Source organism: Lissotriton vulgaris, chromosome 8, assembly GCF_964263255.1.
Source record: "Lissotriton vulgaris chromosome 8, aLisVul1.2, whole genome shotgun sequence".
Classification (NCBI taxonomy): domain Eukaryota; kingdom Metazoa; phylum Chordata; class Amphibia; order Caudata; family Salamandridae; genus Lissotriton; species Lissotriton vulgaris.
Genome location: NC_141696.1, coordinates 50,100,532 through 50,118,261, shown reverse-complemented (window position 1 = coordinate 50,118,261; position 17,730 = coordinate 50,100,532). Strand labels below are relative to the sequence as shown.

Genomic DNA, 17,730 nt, shown 5'->3' with positions numbered 1-17,730 from the left:
ATATAAAAGTGCTATCATAAAAGCTAAGGCCTCACATATCTCCGAAAGAATCAACTCAGCCTCTAACAAATCTAAAGAAATTTTTAAAATCATGAATGACTTCTCCTCTGACCAGAGAATTCTTCCCACTCAGGCTCCCACTCTAGATACTTGTATTGCGCTCAACACCTATTTCGTTCAGAAAATCGCTGACATCAAGAACGCCATCTCCTCGTCTATTCCCCCTAGTTGCCCTGATTCCTCCCCCCTCAACTCATCTGTCTTCACTCAGTTCCCAGCTATCACTTCTAGCACTCTTACTGAGCTTACAACCCGCATCAAATCTGGTTCTCCCGAGGACTGTTGCCCCCCCTCGGTCCTCAGAGCAATCTTCTCAGCTCTACCAGACAGTATTCTCCCTCTCTTAAACACCTCCCTCAGTACTGGCACGGTCCCCTCCGTGTTCAAACAGGCCATACTGGTTCCCCTTCTAAAAAAAGCCGGAGCAGACCCTGCCAATCCAGCCAATTATAGGCCTATCTCCCTCTTACCCTATTCTTCTAAACTATTGGAGGCCCATGTCACAACCTGTCTGTCAGTGTTCATTGAGAGCTCTGGCTTCCTGGAACCTAACCAGGCAGGTTTCAGGCCAGCCCATTCTACCGAGGCAGTCATTGTAAAAGTCTTTGATACTCTTCGGGAGAATGCCGATAGAGGGTCCCCCCAGGCACTAATCCTTCTGGACCTCTCGGCCGCGTTCGACACGGTGGATCATGACATCTTACTCCACCGTGTCGGACAAGCTGGCATCCAGGGCCCTGCACAGGATTGGATTAAGTCCTTCCTTTCTGGCAGAGTGCAAACAGTCCACCTAGGCCCCTTCACTGCAACCCAGGTACCCACCACCTGTGGAGTCCCTCAGGGATCCTCCCTTTCACCTCTACTTTTCAATCTGTATCTTCGTCCGCTAATTCAGTCACTTAGCAACTGGAACTGCACCGTCCTCAACTATGCAGATGATATGCAGATCATCTTTCCCTTAGACACCCCGGATGCGACATCCAATTTCCAGGCTGTAATGCTGCACATCCAACAATGGATGATGTCTAATCAACTAAAACTAAATCCTGAAAAAACAGAACTCCTCCTGCCTTGTTCTAGCTCTGCCCACTGGGGACCCCAATTCTGGCCAGCTGAACTGGGCACTGCCCCTACTCCATCGAGTTCAGTAAAAAGTCTGGGTGTCACCATTGATAAAGATCTCTCCCTGAAAACTCATGTCGGAGCCATTATCTCTGCTAGTATGTTTCAGCTTCGCAAAATCCGGAAAATTTCTCATCTGCTCTCTCACGAGGCCTTGGTGCAAATTGTCATCTCCCTCGTTCTTTCCCGCCTCGACTTTTCCAACGCCCTTTACTGGGGCCTCTCCAGGTCCCTGCTCCACCGCCTCCAGATGGTGCAGAACCAGGCTGCAAGGCTTATTTGTAAAGTCCCTAAATGGCAATCTGCTAGACCTCTCCTGGCCAAGCTGCACTGGCTTCCCATTGAGCAAAGGGCCGCCTTCAAGATCGGATGCATAACCTACAAAGCACAGCATACCAAATGCCCGACCTTTCTGAAATCCCTCATCAATCCCCACCGCCCGACCCGCAATCTCCGCTCTGCTCACCTTCATCTTCTCACCTCCCCAGTGTTCAAGCTAAAAAAATTGGGTGGCCGGTGATTCAGCTCCCTGGCACCCAAGCTGTGGAACTCCATCCCCCTACACATTAAAACCTCTGACACCTTGCTGAGCTTCAGAAAAGGCTTAAAGACCTGGCTCTTTTCAAACTCTCACTAGCCCTTTCTCCTGCCCCATTTTCAATCTCAGCGCCAGGAAACCTCCGGTGTCAGTGCGCTTTACAAATGTAGCTTAACATTAACAATGCATTTCAGGCCTTTGGGCCTTTCCTCAGGGGTAACTGAAAGTACAAAAAATGCTTTTGTAATACTTAGCTTTGTGTTTTCCCTGCTACTCAGCTGGTGTGGCTCTTGGAATGTCTGATGTCATTGTAGAATCCTGTGGGCCTGGCTTAGGTGGGGTGGCAGTTGATGGCAGGCAGGCTGAGTGGCAGGGAGGCCACTCCTGGTGGGGTTATATTTATATTCTTCTTTATTTAACAACTTACAGCCTTATTCATGAAGGCCAAATCGGCTCGCAAAGGGCCGGATTCTGAGAATCCGGCCCTTTGCGAGTGCGATTTTTGCATTTGGGATTCAGCATCCCAAATGCAAAAATCGGTAATTGCTAAATCGCTAAATTGCGAGGAATTACATTTAAGGAATCTCTATTTGAGATTCCTTAAATGCAATTCATGAAGCATTTGAAAAATGCGAAAATGCAATTTTGGGCCGCTATTTACCGAGAGGTCAGACCTCTCGGTAAATAGCAAAAACTTAGAAAAATGCTTTTAAAAGCATTTTTCTAAGTTGCATGTTGCACACACACATGTCCTTTGGACATGTGTGTGCGCAACACCTGTTTCAATTTGCATTTAAGGGGTGCTACAGGGTGTCCTTTGGACACCCCTGGCACCTTTTAAATCGCTATCTTATTTGCGATTAGCTAATTGCTAATCGCAAATAAGGAATACTCCCCATGCATTCCTATGGGCCTTTTGGCCCATAGGAATGCATGGGGAGTTATTCCTTATTTGCGATTAGCAATTAGCTAATCGCAAATAAGGAATCAGTGGGAATCGCAATTAATATTGCGATTCCTACATGATTACCGTTTTGCGAGTCTCAAATAGCGATTCCTTATGATTCGCTATTTGAGCCTCGCAAAACGGCCCGATCATGAATCAGGCTGTTAATCTGAACTCTTAACGAAACCCAATTAAACCTACATGATAATTATACTTGACCCATGGTCTTCTTTCAAGTACAACAGCTTTTGAAGAATCCATCTGCCAGTAATAAACCATACGATTATATGCATCATTATTTTTGTCAAAATTCATTTTGTCAAAATAACTCTCAATGAAGCTGCAAGCAAGCAATTGCACCTCGAACTTCTCATCTATAATAACATGAATTAACACATTACTACTTTCATGAATTACCCGCCCTATGTTTACAAAACCAACTTTTGTTATCTATTTGCTCCACACTCCCACCCTGAATCTACATTTTCCTCTTATTCCCGATCCAAATCACTCTTCCAACATTTAACAGCTCACCTGCTGCCAACGAAATAACATACAGCCTGATTTATCATAGTGCCGTTTTGCGAGTTTGAAATAGCGAATCATAAGGAATCGCTATTCCAGACTCGCAAAACGGCATTCATGTAGGAATCTCAAAAACAAAAGCGATTCCTACATATTCCTTATTTGCGATTAGCAAATTGCTAATCGCAAATAAGGAATAACTCCCCATTCATTCCTATGGGCCAAAAGGCCCATAGGAATGAATTGGGAGTATTCCTTATTTGCGATTAGCAAATTGCTAATCGCAAATAAGGAATAACTCGCCATTCATTCCTATGGGCCAAAAGGCCCATAGGAATGAATGGGGAAAATTCCTTATTTGCGATAAGCAATTTGCTAATCGCAAATAAGATAGCGATTTAAAGGGTGCCAGGGGTGTCCAAAGGACACCTTGTAGCACCCCTTAAAAGTAAATACGAACAGGTGTTACTCACACACATGTCCAAAGGACATGTGTGTGTGCAACATGCAACTTAGAAAAATGCTTTTAAAAGCATTTTTCTAAGTTTTCGCTATTTACCACGAGGTTTGACCTTGCGGTAAATAGCGGGCCGAAATTGCGAATTCGCAATTTTAAAATGGATGATGAATTGCATTTAAGGAATCTCAAATAGAGATTCCTTAAATGTAATTCCCGCAAAATAGCGAAATCGCTATTACCGATTTTTGCAATTGGGATGATGAATCCCAAATGCAAAAACAGCGTTCGCAAAGGGCCAGACTGGCCCTTGGCGAGCACATTTCGGCTTGATGAATCAGGCTGTTACTCCCTCCCGCTTAGAGCAAGGTGATCTCTCTTGCAACCACCCGATTTTAAAGCGTGGTTTTCACTCCTCCCTCCGTGCATTCCTCACTTAGTGCAAACTGTAATCACCTGCGGTCTACAGAACCTCCCCCATTTTCTTAGAGCTACTCATACTCCCACAATGCACCACTAACATTTGCATACTGACAAGGTAGAATCTGCTTAAATATTAAGTGAATAAATTATGTTTGCGCCACAGCGCTATCATTTATATGCACTTGTGCACTATTACAATGTTCATGAAGTACTTTTCAATGTTCTTACTGAATTTAAAACATGCTTTAAGGATTGACGATTTTCCGCCTGGCTTGGGGGTGGCACCATGTCTGTTTACAAAAGGTCTCTTTTATACTCGCAATTCCGTTCGGGTGCATACCCCAGGGGCTTACATGTATGGAAGGGGGAGCACACCGCTATCTTATTGTTTCACTTTTCTTTGATATAGATAACCTTTGTCAATAGTATATTGAGATGTCCTGGAACCTAGGTCTCTCTGGCAATATCAGTTTGTTTCGTCAATGGACTTTATATCAAATCATGTGGCGTGGGACTTCCTGCTGCTCCTAGATGCGCACGTAGGGAGGAGCAGGATGCGCACAGAGATTAAAATTAGTTTTTGACGGCAGATACCCCAAGGGGCAAGGGCTTAGGGGCCGTTATTTCTCCGGCGGGAGTGTAACTATATCACAGCAAGAAGCAACAGAATCCCCACGGTTCACCTGCAAAAGAAAACATAATAATAAAAAAACAATAGCTCCTGATGAAGATGGAGACAATGTGTCATGTCCATTGAAACGTACGTCGGCCTGAGAGTATGATGCCTCAGCCATCAGCATAGCATCTGAGGGTTGATGTTTCCACCCCGATTGTTTCCATCTGGGTATGTGATGCTGTACTGGGGAGTATGAATGTGTGTGGTATGTGTCAGTGATATGAGTGTTGAATATGTGAATCAGGTGTCAGTGTGGGGTAAAAAAAAATGGTTAGTAAAATCTATGTTCATTTATTGAGAAGAAAGACCTAAAGAATTTGTGTATGGATTATGAGTTTTCTGCATAGATTGTGATCATTATAAGACAATTTACTATTGAAACTTGTTGACGTATTGCAAAGAAATAACAGTGTTTAAACATAATGTGACTATATAAACTAAGATTGTTATGTGATTGCTTTTAAATAAGTGAACAATGAAATAAAATAACATTTAAAAAAAGTTTTTTATGAAACTTATATCCTTGTGTTTAGAAATCATGAGTCAATGACCCATTGCTATGCTATATATTAGCAAGTATTAAAGTATTTAAGGTCACGTGGGAGGTTGTTAATTATTTCTGGTTTATTTTCCCTTTACCCCCGGACCAAATGAGTTTAGCTTTTCAGGGGGGCACATGACTTTTTCTGAAGCTCCAGTGGTTCAAACCTCTCAGCCATATCTACTTTGCGTGGCTTTGAATTGCCTCATAGATATGGAGTAAGACAAGCAGTGAAATTTGGGGGGGCAGATATGACAGCGCCATATCCTGGGCATTGTTGGAGTTACAGGGTGATCTGGAGGCTGATTGGAACATAGGGGTCCCCTTTCAGGAGCACAATAGGCGTGCCTTATGCCAAACCCCAGGAGTCTTTATGGCAGGACCCTGGATGAAAATGTTGGCACGCCTGCTAGTCCTTTGGGCACTTGTAAGCGTGAGCAACCGGGGCCTTGACTTACAACGCTCTGCCCCTAAAAAGGCATGAGTACTGTTATAGACTGGTGGTCCATGGTATTTAAAGGAGATAATCCCTGCATAAATGGTAGGACCAATTGCATTGGCCATTGAGCAGTTAGGCTCATCAGAAGGGCAGGGCAGCTTAGGTCAGTCACCACTGCCTGCCCTTGGATCGCCTGTAAGTTAACCCACCACATTGGTATACTTCTCGTATTAAATAAACATCCAGCAAACTGTTTTCGAACAAAATTTGTGTGGACTGATTATTTTGCGCAGCTTTACCTATTACTGCTAAGCGGGGGGTTGCCGATATTGGCACTATGTGGACAAGTTCACGGGATGGAAAGTAGGGAGAGCAGTAACATACCATTACGGAGAGGAAGAGGAGAGCAGAACGAGGGAATCTGTGGAGAAGAAGGAGGGGCGAAGGTCGAACATGAAAGCGAATGAGAAACAGGGAGGGTGGTAGGGCTGGAGGAGAGAGAGAGGACAACAAGCGACAGAAGAGAGAAAGAGAGGAGAACAGAATGAGGAAAAGAAAGGCAGAGGGAAGGTGGGCAACCATGAAAGAACCCTGTTAGAAGGAAAGATGGATGTACACAGAGATAGAAAAATACTCGAGATGTGTTTGTATGTATTGTTCTGTGTGTGAGAGCGTGCGTGTCTGTTTGGGAGAGAGTGTGTGTGTGTGTTTATGCCTGTGTGGGGGCTCATGCTGTAATAATGTGGTTTTTGTTCCTCACAGGTGGACTTCCCGGTCTATAACCCTCCTTTCCTCATCGCAGAGAGAGAGGGGCGAGGAACTTACAACCCGTGGGCAGAGTAAGTGTCGAATCGAAGGTTCGTCTTGTCTGTTACCTTCAGTTCCCCACGTCATAGGCAGGTCTTGGTTGCTTCATCTTCCATTCTTCCTTTCTCTCTTTTCTATTGTTTGTCCTTTCCTAAAATAACAACACAGAATATGTTTAAACATCACAAATGGATGGTGCAAAACAACAAGAATAAAAATGAACATTTCTAGCATAGTTAAATTTGTCATGTAAGAACCTAACACCCTAGAACCCACTTCTGTGCGCTACACTGGGAGAGCATGGAGTAGCATAGCTTGTATCCGGAGTTCCTTAGAGAGAATCAACGCACTGCATACCTGTTTACAGCAAAACGCTGTGGTTATCAGAAGTCATGGAGGCCATGTAACCTGCGAAAGGCTAACACACGTTGCGTCATCTCCTCGATTCCTGGACTTGACTCAGAATCAGCATAAAGCACGGTGCAGCAGCATCCCGGTGCTCTTGCAGACAAGGTCTCTCCTGGCAGTATCTTAAGAGTGAAGGAACTCTCCTGACCAGGAGTCAAGAGAGAGCAGCCCTTCTATACTGTTTCTTATCTGAGATGAGAACTTTTGCTATAACAGTAGCACTGTCTGACATGAACTGTGGGCATCAATATGCTAAACTCAGTCGCATTCTTATAAACAAATAAGGTAAAAAAACACATACATTCAAACTACACTGTTTATGTTCATGCCTGACCTTAAAATAGAGATAACAAGACATTTGTCCCAGACTGATGTCCGTTCAGGTGTTTTTACTGATGTCATTGTGCGAGTGACTTGACCCTTTCACAGGATCTTGGAAAGATAAGCACGGATGACATCTGCGTCCAAGGAAGACGTGTCAATGATTCTGCAAAATATAGAAAATTGAGTCTTGGCTGGCTCAAGATGGAGTCCGGCTATAGGGACTTTACGTCAAAGTATCATCAGTGGCTCACTGTTATTAGTGGTTCATTAGAATTACTGACTCACTATTGTTGGTTAAGTATCATCACTGGCTCATTAGGAATAGTGGTTAAGTATAATCAGTGACTCGGTACTAATAGTGGTTAAGTATGATCAGTGGCTCAGTATCATTAGTGGTTAAGAACTATCATCGAGTCATTCTGTATCTTTAGTGGTTAACTATCATCAGTGGCCCAGTATTAACAGTGGTTAAGTATCGTCACCGGCTCACTGTTATTAGTGGTTCATTAGAATTACTGACTCAGTATTGTTGGTTAAGTATCATCACTGGCTCATTAGGAATAGTGGTTAAGTATAATCAGTGACTCGGTACTAATAGTGGTTAAGTATGATCAGTGGCTCAGTATCATTAGTGGTTAAGAACTATCATTGAGTCATTCTGTATCTTTAGTGGTTAACTATCATCAGTGGCCCAGTATTAACAGTGGTTAAGTATCGTCACCGGCTCAGTATCATGAGTAGTTAAGTATCATCAGTGGCTCAGTATCATTAGTGGTTAAGAACTATCATTGACTCGCTCTGTATCATTTGTGGTTAACTATCATCGGTGGCCCAGTATTAACAATGGTTAAGTATCATCAGTGGCTCAGTATCATTAGTGGTTAAGAACTATCATTGACTTGCTCTGTATCATTAGTGGTTAACTATCATCAGTGGCCCAGTATTAACAATGATTAAGTATCATGACCGGCTCAGCATTATGAGCAGTTAAGCATGATTAGTAGCTCAGTATGATTAGATGTTAACTATTATGAGTTGCTCAGTAGCATGAGTGGGTAAGTATCATCACCAGCTATCAAAGTATCATTAGGGGTTAAGTATCATCACTGGCTCAGTATCATTAGTGGTTGAGTATCATCTGTGGCTCAGTATCATAACTGGTTGAGTATTATCACCGGCTCAGAATCATTACTGGTTGAGTATCATCACCGGCTCAGTATCATGAGTGGTTAAGTATCATCACCGGCTCAGTATCAATACTGGTTGAATATCATCAGTGACTAAGTATCATTAGTGGTCAAGTGTCATCAGCGGCTCAGTATCATGAGGCGTTGAGTATCATCAGTGGCTCAGTATCATTGGTTGAGTATCATCAACGGCCCAGTATCATTACTGGGTGAGTATCATCCCTGGCTCAGTATCAGTGGTCGAGTTTTATCAACGGCTCAGTATCATCAACGGCTCAGAATCATTACTGGTTGAGTATCATCACAGGCCCAGTATCATGAGTGGTTAAGTATCATCACCGGCTCAGTATCAATACTGGTTAAATATCATCGGTGGCTAAGTATCATTAGTGGTCAAGTGTCATCAGTGGCTCAGTATCATGAGTGGTTGAGTATCATCAGTGGCTCAGTATCAGTGGTTGAGTATCATCAATAGCTCTGTATCATTACTGGTTGAGTATCATCACCAGCTCAGTATCAGTGGTTGAGTATCATCAACAGCTCAGTATCATTACTGGTTGAGTATCATCATTGGCTCAGTATCAGTGGTTGAGTATCATAAACTGCTCAGTATCATTACTGGTTTAGTATCATCACTGGCTCAGTATCAATGGTTGAGTTTTATCAACAGATTAGTATCATTACTGGTTGAGTATCATCACCGGCTCAGTATCATTACTGGTTCAGTATCATCGCCAACTCAGTATCATTACTTGTTGAGTATCATCACCGACTCAGTATCAATACTGGTTGAGTATCATCAGTGGCTCAGTATCAGTGGTTGAGTATCATCAACGGCCCAGTATCATTACTGGTTGAGTATCATCACTGGCTCAGTATCAGTGGTTGAGTTTTATCAATGGCTCAGTATCATTACTGGTTAAGTATCATCTCCAGCTCAGTATCATTACTGGTTGAGTATCATCAATGGCTCAGTATCATTACTGGTTGAGTATGATCACCGGCTCAGTATCATGAGTGGTTAAGTATTATCAGTGGCTCAGTATCAGTGGTTGAGTATCATCAGTCGCTCAGTATCAGTGGTTGAGTATCTTCAATGTCTCAGTATCAGTGGTTGACTATCATCAGTGCTCAGTTTCAGTGGTTGAGAATCATCAGTGGCTCAGTATCAGTGGTTGAGTATCATCAGTGGCTCACTATCAGTGGTTGAGTATCATCAGTAACTCAGTATCATCGGTTGAGCATTATCAGTGGCTCAGTATCAGCAGTTGAGTATCTTCAGTGGCTCAGTATCAGTGGTTGAGTATCATCAGTGCTCAGTATCAGCAGTTGAGTATCATCAGTGGCTTAGTATCAGCGGTTGAGTATCATCAGTGGCTCAGTATCAGTGGTTGAGTTTTATCAATGGCTCAGTATCATTACTGGTTAAGTATCATCTCCAGCTCAGTATCATTACTGGTTGAGTATCATCAATGGCTCAGTATCATTACTGGTTGAGTATGATCAACGGCTCAGTATCATGAGTGGTTAAGTATTATCAGTGGCTCAGTATCAGTGGTTGAGTATCATCAGTCGCTCAGTATCAGTGGTTGAGTATCTTCAATGTCTCAGTATCAGTGGTTGACTATCATCAGTGCTCAGTTTCAGTGGTTGAGAATCATCAGTGGCTCAGTATCAGTGGTTGAGTATCATCAGTGGCTCACTATCAGTGGTTGAGTATCATCAGTAACTCAGTATCATCGGTTGAGCATTATCAGTGGCTCAGTATCAGCAGTTGAGTATCTTCAGTGGCTCAGTATCAGTGGTTGAGTATCATCAGTGCTCAGTATCAGCAGTTGAGTATCATCAGTGGCTTAGTATCAGCGGTTAAGCATCATCAGTGGCTCAGTATCAGCGGTTGAGTATCATCAGTGGCTTAGTATCAGCGGTTGAGTATCATGAGTGGCTTAATATTAGTGGTGAAGTATCCTCAGTGGCTCAGTATCAGTGGTTGAGTATCATCAGTGGCTCAGTTTCAGTGGTTGAGTATCATCTACTGCTCAGTATCAGTGGTTGAGTTTTATCAACGGCTCAGTATCATTACTGGTTAAGTATCATCACCGGCTCAGTATCATTACTGGTTGAGTATCAACGCCGGCTCAGTAAATTTACTGGTTGAGTATCATCACCGGCTCAGTATCAGTGGTTGAGTATCTTCAGTGTCTCAGTATCAGTGGTTGAGTATTATCAGTGGCACAGTATCACTGGTTGAGTATCATCAGTGGCTCAGTATCAGTGGTTGAGTATCACCACCTGCTCAGAATCATTACTGTTTGAATATCATCACCGGCTCAGTATCATGAGTGGTTAAGTATCATCACCGGCTCAGTATCAATACTGGTTGAGTATCATCAGTGGTTAAGTATCGTTAGTGCTCAAGTTTCATCAGTGTCTCAGTATCAGTGACTGAGTATCATCAACGGCCTAGTATCATTACTGAATGAGTATCATCACCAACTCAGTATCATTACTGGTTGAGTATCATCATAGGCTCAGTATCATTACTGGTTGAGTATCATCACCGGCTCATTATCATGAGTGGTTAAGTATCATCAGTGACTCAGAATCAGTGGCTGTGTATCATCAGTGGCACGGTATCAGTTGTTGAGTATCTTCAGTGGCTCAGTATCACTGGTTGTGTATCATCAGTGGCTCAGAATCAGTGGTTGAGTGTCATCAGTGGCTCAGTATCAGTGGTTGAGTATCATCAACGGCTCAGTATCAGTGGTGGAGTATAATCAGTGGCTCAGTATCAGTGGTTGAGTATCTTCTGTGGCTCAGTATCAGTGGTTGAGTATCATCAGTGCTCAGTATCAGTAGTTGCGTATCTTCTGTGGCTCAGTATCAGCGGTTGAGTATCATCAGTGCTCAGTATCAGTGGTTGAGTATCATCAGTGGCTCAGTATCAGTGGTTGAGTGTCATCAGTGGCTCAGTATCAGTGGTTGAGTATCATCAACGGCTCAGTATCAGTGGTTGAGTATAATCAGTGGCTCAGTATCAGTGGTTGAGTATCTTCTGTGGCTCAGTATCAGTGGTTGAGTATCATCAGTGCTCAGTATCAGTGGTTGAGTATCTTCTGTGGCTCAGTATCAGCGGTTGAGTATCATCAGTGGCTCAATATCAGTGGTTGAGTATCATCAGTGGCTCAGTATCAGTGGTTGAGTATCATCAGTGGCTCGGTATCAGTGGTTGAGTATCATCAGTGCTCAGTATCAGTGGTTGAGTATCATCAGTGGCTCAGTATCAGTGGTTGAGTATCATCTACTGGTTTGAGAAGCCTGGATTATAGGAATCCAAACTCTGCATGTAATATCAATATGGACTGGTACTTCTATCAGTATTTACTGCCACAGACTGTGGCTTAAAGATATGTATGTTCCTACGCCAATATGTACTATTAAGTAAAGATGCTCCAAGAAGACCACAAACAGAGCATTTTCGAATGCTTATAACTTCTGCACCATTTCACAATTGTATAAAAACTTTCCAAAAGCAACATGTGTTTACTTAAGTTTGATTGTAAAATGTCATGCAGATTGGTTATGAGGAAGTGTTTTTCTTTTTACATATTGACATGGCCAGTTTGGAAATCAGAATACAAAAACACTGACTGAAAGCAGTGCTCTTTTGGTACTAGAGGCATTGATACTGAGGCTATACTGCACACACAGAGGCTGCTACCCATGATTGAAGATCAAAGACCAGGCCCTTTGGATACTGCTGGGCACATGTGATGGGTACTGAGCACACCCAAAGGCCTCACCCTGCTCCCAGCATCAGGATGGCATGATAAAACATGTGGCTTGTATTCACTAAAAGCACAGCTACCCAGCACATGGTTTGGCTGAAGGTTCTGTCAGGCTAATGCATGGCTTGTATTTACTAAAAACACAAGCACTCACCACATGGTGTAACTGAAGGCTATGTTTGTGTAAGAAAAAGAGGGTATCCCCGACTAGAGTTCCTAATTCGGGATAAGTATAGTGTGTGGAAGAAAGGTAATTAGGAACTGGTTTGAAAAGAAGGGCAGGGCGGACAATTGACTGAAAGGACCAGTAGAGAGGTGTGATACAAAATTATGACTTTTATTTTATTCAATTGACAGTATGGTAAAAAACATGAAAAAATTATTTGTTTTACACAATTAATAAAGAATGGTAATCATGTGCCTCTCTCCCCTATACATGTGATTAGTCAGTCTACATATATATACACATATTGTTACATTTTATACATATCTTAAGATGGTTCATTTATACTCAAGGATGGAGAGAAATGGTTGTTTCAGCACATTATATATAAAAACATGGCTAAATATGACATCTACGCGCGTTTCGGCTGGGGGCCTTCATCAGGGAGCCATGTGAGTATCCAAGTGGACCTGAAGCGGTGGATGTGGAAGGTTTTCACACAGAGAGGTGACAGGAAAGGGATGGAATGGCAGGGTGCTTGTATGTAGACCTTGATGGCTTATTGGTTGATTCTGCTCCGTGGGTCTTTAGTGAATTCGGAGGGCGCCTCACTTATTTTGGGCTTATGTGGATGGTCACTCGGCTTCACAGAATATGATAATTCCAGGCATGGAGAATGGATAAAGAGGATTGCATCAGGGACCTTTAGACTACGTGTGCTGTAGACCGGGGTCTTGTAAGTCACGGTCTTGCTGTTTCTGATTATGCTGGCCGTCTTTAGATTACACCCATAGGGTTTTCCGCGGGGGTCTGCAATACTGCTCGTTATCTGGGCGCCGGGATATGGTCAATCTTTAAATTTCGCCCATTGGGTTTTCTGCGGGGTTCTGCAAAGCCGCTCGTTATCAAGACGGCGGGGTGTGGTTAATCTAGGCGATGTACATCGTTTTCCTTCCGATTGTGGGGTCTGCCGACATATGGTACGCTGGAATCGGGTAACTGAAGGCTATGTCCTGCAGTCAGTACCCGAAGGGCATGTCGAATACCATTACTGCAGGTACTGGGTCATGGTTACTAAGCACGAGATGCGCAAGGGCACTGCCATGTGTTCAGTACCCCAGTGCATATCTGATGGCTCTTTGGGAACTATGGGCATGAGTTCCGGCAGGAGATATGGACTCTTTGACCTTGTCAAGCATGGCCATTATACATGCTCTGTGGTGACCATGCTATGCACATGCATAGCTACCACAGTGCATGGCCGCAGCACTCTTTCAGGACCGCTGATGAGAAACAGGATTCAGGACACAGACCTTGAACTACTGGAAACCATTAGCCAAAAGACACATTTAGGGACAGAGGAAAACAATATTTTCTGAAACAGTGAGTAGACAGGGCTTCAAAATGACATGTGTAGTTAGATGTGGATGGCTTGTAAATGATCTAAAATGAAGGCATCAGAAGGTAGCATTCAAGTGATTTTCAGAACCACAGCATACATCTACAAACACCCACCATGTTCAAAATATCACTCTTAGCAGATACCCCTCACACTACCACTCTCCAACTGCAGGACTGTCCTGCTGCTTGTGGACACGGAGTCTTGGAGCCCCCAGACCACTGAACATGCATGTATGCTTTGCAGGTACAGGGTCTCTTTGCCTGGTGTTGTCATTTCTATTATATTTAAAGATATAGTTTAAAAACATAAGGACTCCCACAAGTGGATCCCTAAATGAACTAAAGAGGCAAGCAATCACCTCCACTACCATATTGCCTCGTTGGTCCACTCGGACTAGGCTGGTTTTATGCCCCAGAAGGCAACGCAGCATAATATTCGTTGGGCGCATATTGCCATAGATACTATTTGGGGGCTGGGTGTGCCAGTTGCACTCCTGCTGGCGGATATGGACAGGGCGTTCGATTCCCTTAGTTGGAAATATTTATTTTCCCTTTTAGATCACTTGAATATGGGTCCACGCTTCTTGTCCTATTTAAAGTTACTGTATACGGACATCACAGCGTCAGTCCGTGTCGCGGGGCCAGTCTCCTTTACCTTCCCTATTACCCGGGGTTCCCGGCAGGGGTGCCCGCTGTCCCATTTTCTATTTGCCCTGGCGATGGAGCCGTTGGCGGCATGGGTGCGGATTGATGCCCAGGGATTATCGGACTGTATTGCATCATATGCTGACAATGTTTTTTTTCTGACGGACATTAATAGAACGGGACCAAAGTTGCTTCGTATTATGGAAATATTTGGGGAATCATCCGGGTTGTTTATTATTCCGGGTAAATCTATTCTGTGGATACCAGGGGAACGAGTGGCACTTGGTGCTTGGTCACTGGTTAGAGCAGGCAGACCCTGAAGCAGAGGTCAGACCCGGGACCAGGGTTCAATTCCCGACGTGGCAGGGTCTTGAGCTCAAATGTCCATGGACTCGATAATTCTCGCTTCAGTGCCTGACCTAATCATGGGTTCACACTCTGCAACTATGGGCATTAAGCTTGCTTAATCTCCACAACGGCCCCCGCGGCGGGATGCCTGGCTTTCACCTTGGGGATGCCCTGTAGAGCTATCTCACAGGGAAAAGCCAGGACGGGTTCCCAAGGCAAGCGCGAAGATACCCCTTCGGGGGTCGATTCAGGCGCTATATAAGAAACATAAAAATAATAATATTAATAATTCTGCGGTGCAGGTGACTACAGTGGGCGTAAAGAACTTGGAGGTTTTTCTGTAGGACTCATCGAGGGTGTCCTGGGAATGTAACATTCTGCCGTTCTGGTAGCTGGTACGAGATGAGCTGAGGGCCTGGTCTCATATGCCCCTCTCTCTCCCTGGTCGCTCAGCCATGTTTAAGATGGTTTTGCTACTGCAACTGATCTACCAATTACAGAAATACCCTTTTCCTGTCCCCCCCCTTCGTGGTTTTGCCTAGTTAACACGGCCTTAGTGTAGTTTCTTTGGGCTGGAAAGGCATCCAGAGTGGCGCTGCGGACATGTTTTCAGTCAACCTACTGTGGGGGGTTGGCCACCTCGGATGATCACCCCTATTACATGGCCTCGCAGCTGTTGATATTAAATGATTGGTGGTACGGAGACAGGTCTGACCCTGCATATATGGTGGAAAGGAGGTAGATGGGGTCCAACACGCTCCACACTATTCTGTACTCAGCATCAGGTCGTAATGCCCTTCCATCCGCTACTCGGGTACTGTTTCAGGTGTGGAGACAGGCGCTACGAAAGATGGGGTGGTGGGGCAAGTTGACTAAAGAGAACCCACTTTGGCTCAATGGAAGATTGCTGCAATACGCTGGCATAGGGGGCCTTCAGGAATGGGCCAATATTGGAATCTCTACCCTGGGTGACGTGATGCGAGTCATGGTCCTGAAGTCTTTTCAGGATCTTCAGCACGAATTCCAGATGCCAAAAATGCAATTTTATAAATATCTTCAGCTTAGGCACACCCTTCTTCCCAGTGTTGCAGGCTTGGAGTCCCTCCCCGAGTTAAGTCCCATTGAAGCTAAATTGTTTATGGGTGACTTACAAGACCATCACATTTCCAAGATGTACCAGACTCTGGTGATGAATAGCCCCACTACACTGGATAAACTTAGGGCAACATGGGAGGGGGACCTTTGGCCCTTGGAAGGGGATGACTGGACAGAGGCGCTGGCCTCCCCCCCGGGAGGCGGCGACAGGAACGCGCCACCGGTTGATCCAATTCAAATTCCTACACCGGGTTTATTATACTCGTGTCAGACTATGGAAGGCAGACCTGGTGGCGTGCCCGGTTTGCCTGCAATGTGGACGGAAGGATGGTACTCTATTTCATACGGTCTGCAGTGTATCCCGATTGTGAAGTTCTGGCGGGGGTATTGGCCTGCCTTGCAGAAGTTTTGGGTTGGGAGCTTCCCTTGTCGGATACATTGGTGCAGCAGCATATATTAGAGGGGGTGGGGGAAAATATCTACAAGCGCCACCTGATGACCTTGTGCCTTACATTAGCCAAGCGAGGCATTGCACGAAAGTGGAAGGCAGAGAGCCCGCCCTTGTTGTCTGCATGGGAAAATGGTCTGGATTTTAATATGGGTCTGGAGGTTCCTATTTTTAAAGCCCCGGGTTTTCCGACAAAGCACCCTAAGATCTGGAAGAGAACGGCCTGTTTATAGAGGCCTCTACTTGGAACCTGTCTCTGAGAGAGATTCTGCTCTCTACTGGGTTAATTGGGTAGGATTGTGGTACAGGGGTCGAACTGTACAGCGACTTGCTACAGATGCGTTGGGAGGGCGAGTGTTGGGGACTTATTATTATTTTTTATTTCTCTTTTTTTTATTGTAGAATGTATATTTTAAAAGTCAAAGAAATATCTGTATTTTAAAATGTAGCAGGTAGCATCATATTGACGTAATAAAAATTGTTTTTTTTAAAAAAAGTGCCGCAGGGCAGGACATATGTGACAGATGGCATCTCCAGTGTCATTGCATTAGGTCCTAACCTTGACATTACCAATGACACACTTTTCACTACAGCATCATATCTTCCTTTGCATATGCGTTGTTATTGGTTGTTATTGGTATAAATATTGTGTGTTCTTGAGCATTGTAGTAGGGGAAGCCTGCCTATTGCTATGCAGGTGACCAGCACATGATATCAGGATTCAGGCTAGATGTTCAACAGGCGGGGATGAAGGTGCTATAGAAGGGGTCGATGGAAGCACTGACTGGCAGGGCTGCCAACTCTCTGTGGCCCACACCCACTCACTTCCTGGGATTGGGCCACTTCCGGACCAGAGAGAAATAGGGCCTTATTTATACTCCCTAGGAACTTGTTGCTGTGCCTTGCACTATGTGGCAGGGTTATTTTGAGTTTCCAATCCTTGCTAAAGTTGCATCCCTTTTACTTCCTTTCACTGTTCCCACTGCCAGTCCTCTCAGTTACTGATAGTTCCTTACTCTCCATTGTATAGTTTTTGGTGCTGTCTCTTGTCCTGTGTGTTTGTTGTGTCTTACCTGTGTATTCAGCAGCGTCCAGAGAGAGGTCTTCTCCACATTCCAGGTCAGTTCATGGCTCATCAGCATCAGCTGCTGGACCCGTTAAGACTTGTTTCAGTTGTTATTTGTTGTTGTTGCTCAGCTGGTGTGATTGTGCCTATCATATGCCCTCTGTCGTCCAGCTGATCAGATGTACCTATTGCTGTAACATCCAGGCAGAGTGCTGCCATCCTCAAGTCAAGTCAAGTCAAGAACATTTGTATTGCGCACAAATCACATCTGAGGAGTCTCATGGCGCTTGCAGATGGCTTTGACAAGAGAAACAAGATGGTCT

General features: G+C 44.3%; 1 protein-coding gene across 2 annotated transcripts in view; it reads left to right on the top strand.

The window, feature by feature from the left end:
* LOC147693358 (transient receptor potential cation channel subfamily M member 2-like) overlaps positions 1-17,730 on the top strand; it is a 624,327-nt gene that overhangs the window by 518,019 nt on the left and 88,578 nt on the right. For both annotated transcript variants that reach the window (XM_086933682.1, XM_086933681.1), the window contains one exon: positions 6,490-6,566. In XM_086933682.1, coding sequence (XP_086789808.1) covers positions 6,490-6,566 — 77 coding nt within the window. The remainder of the gene's footprint in view (positions 1-6,489; positions 6,567-17,730) is intronic.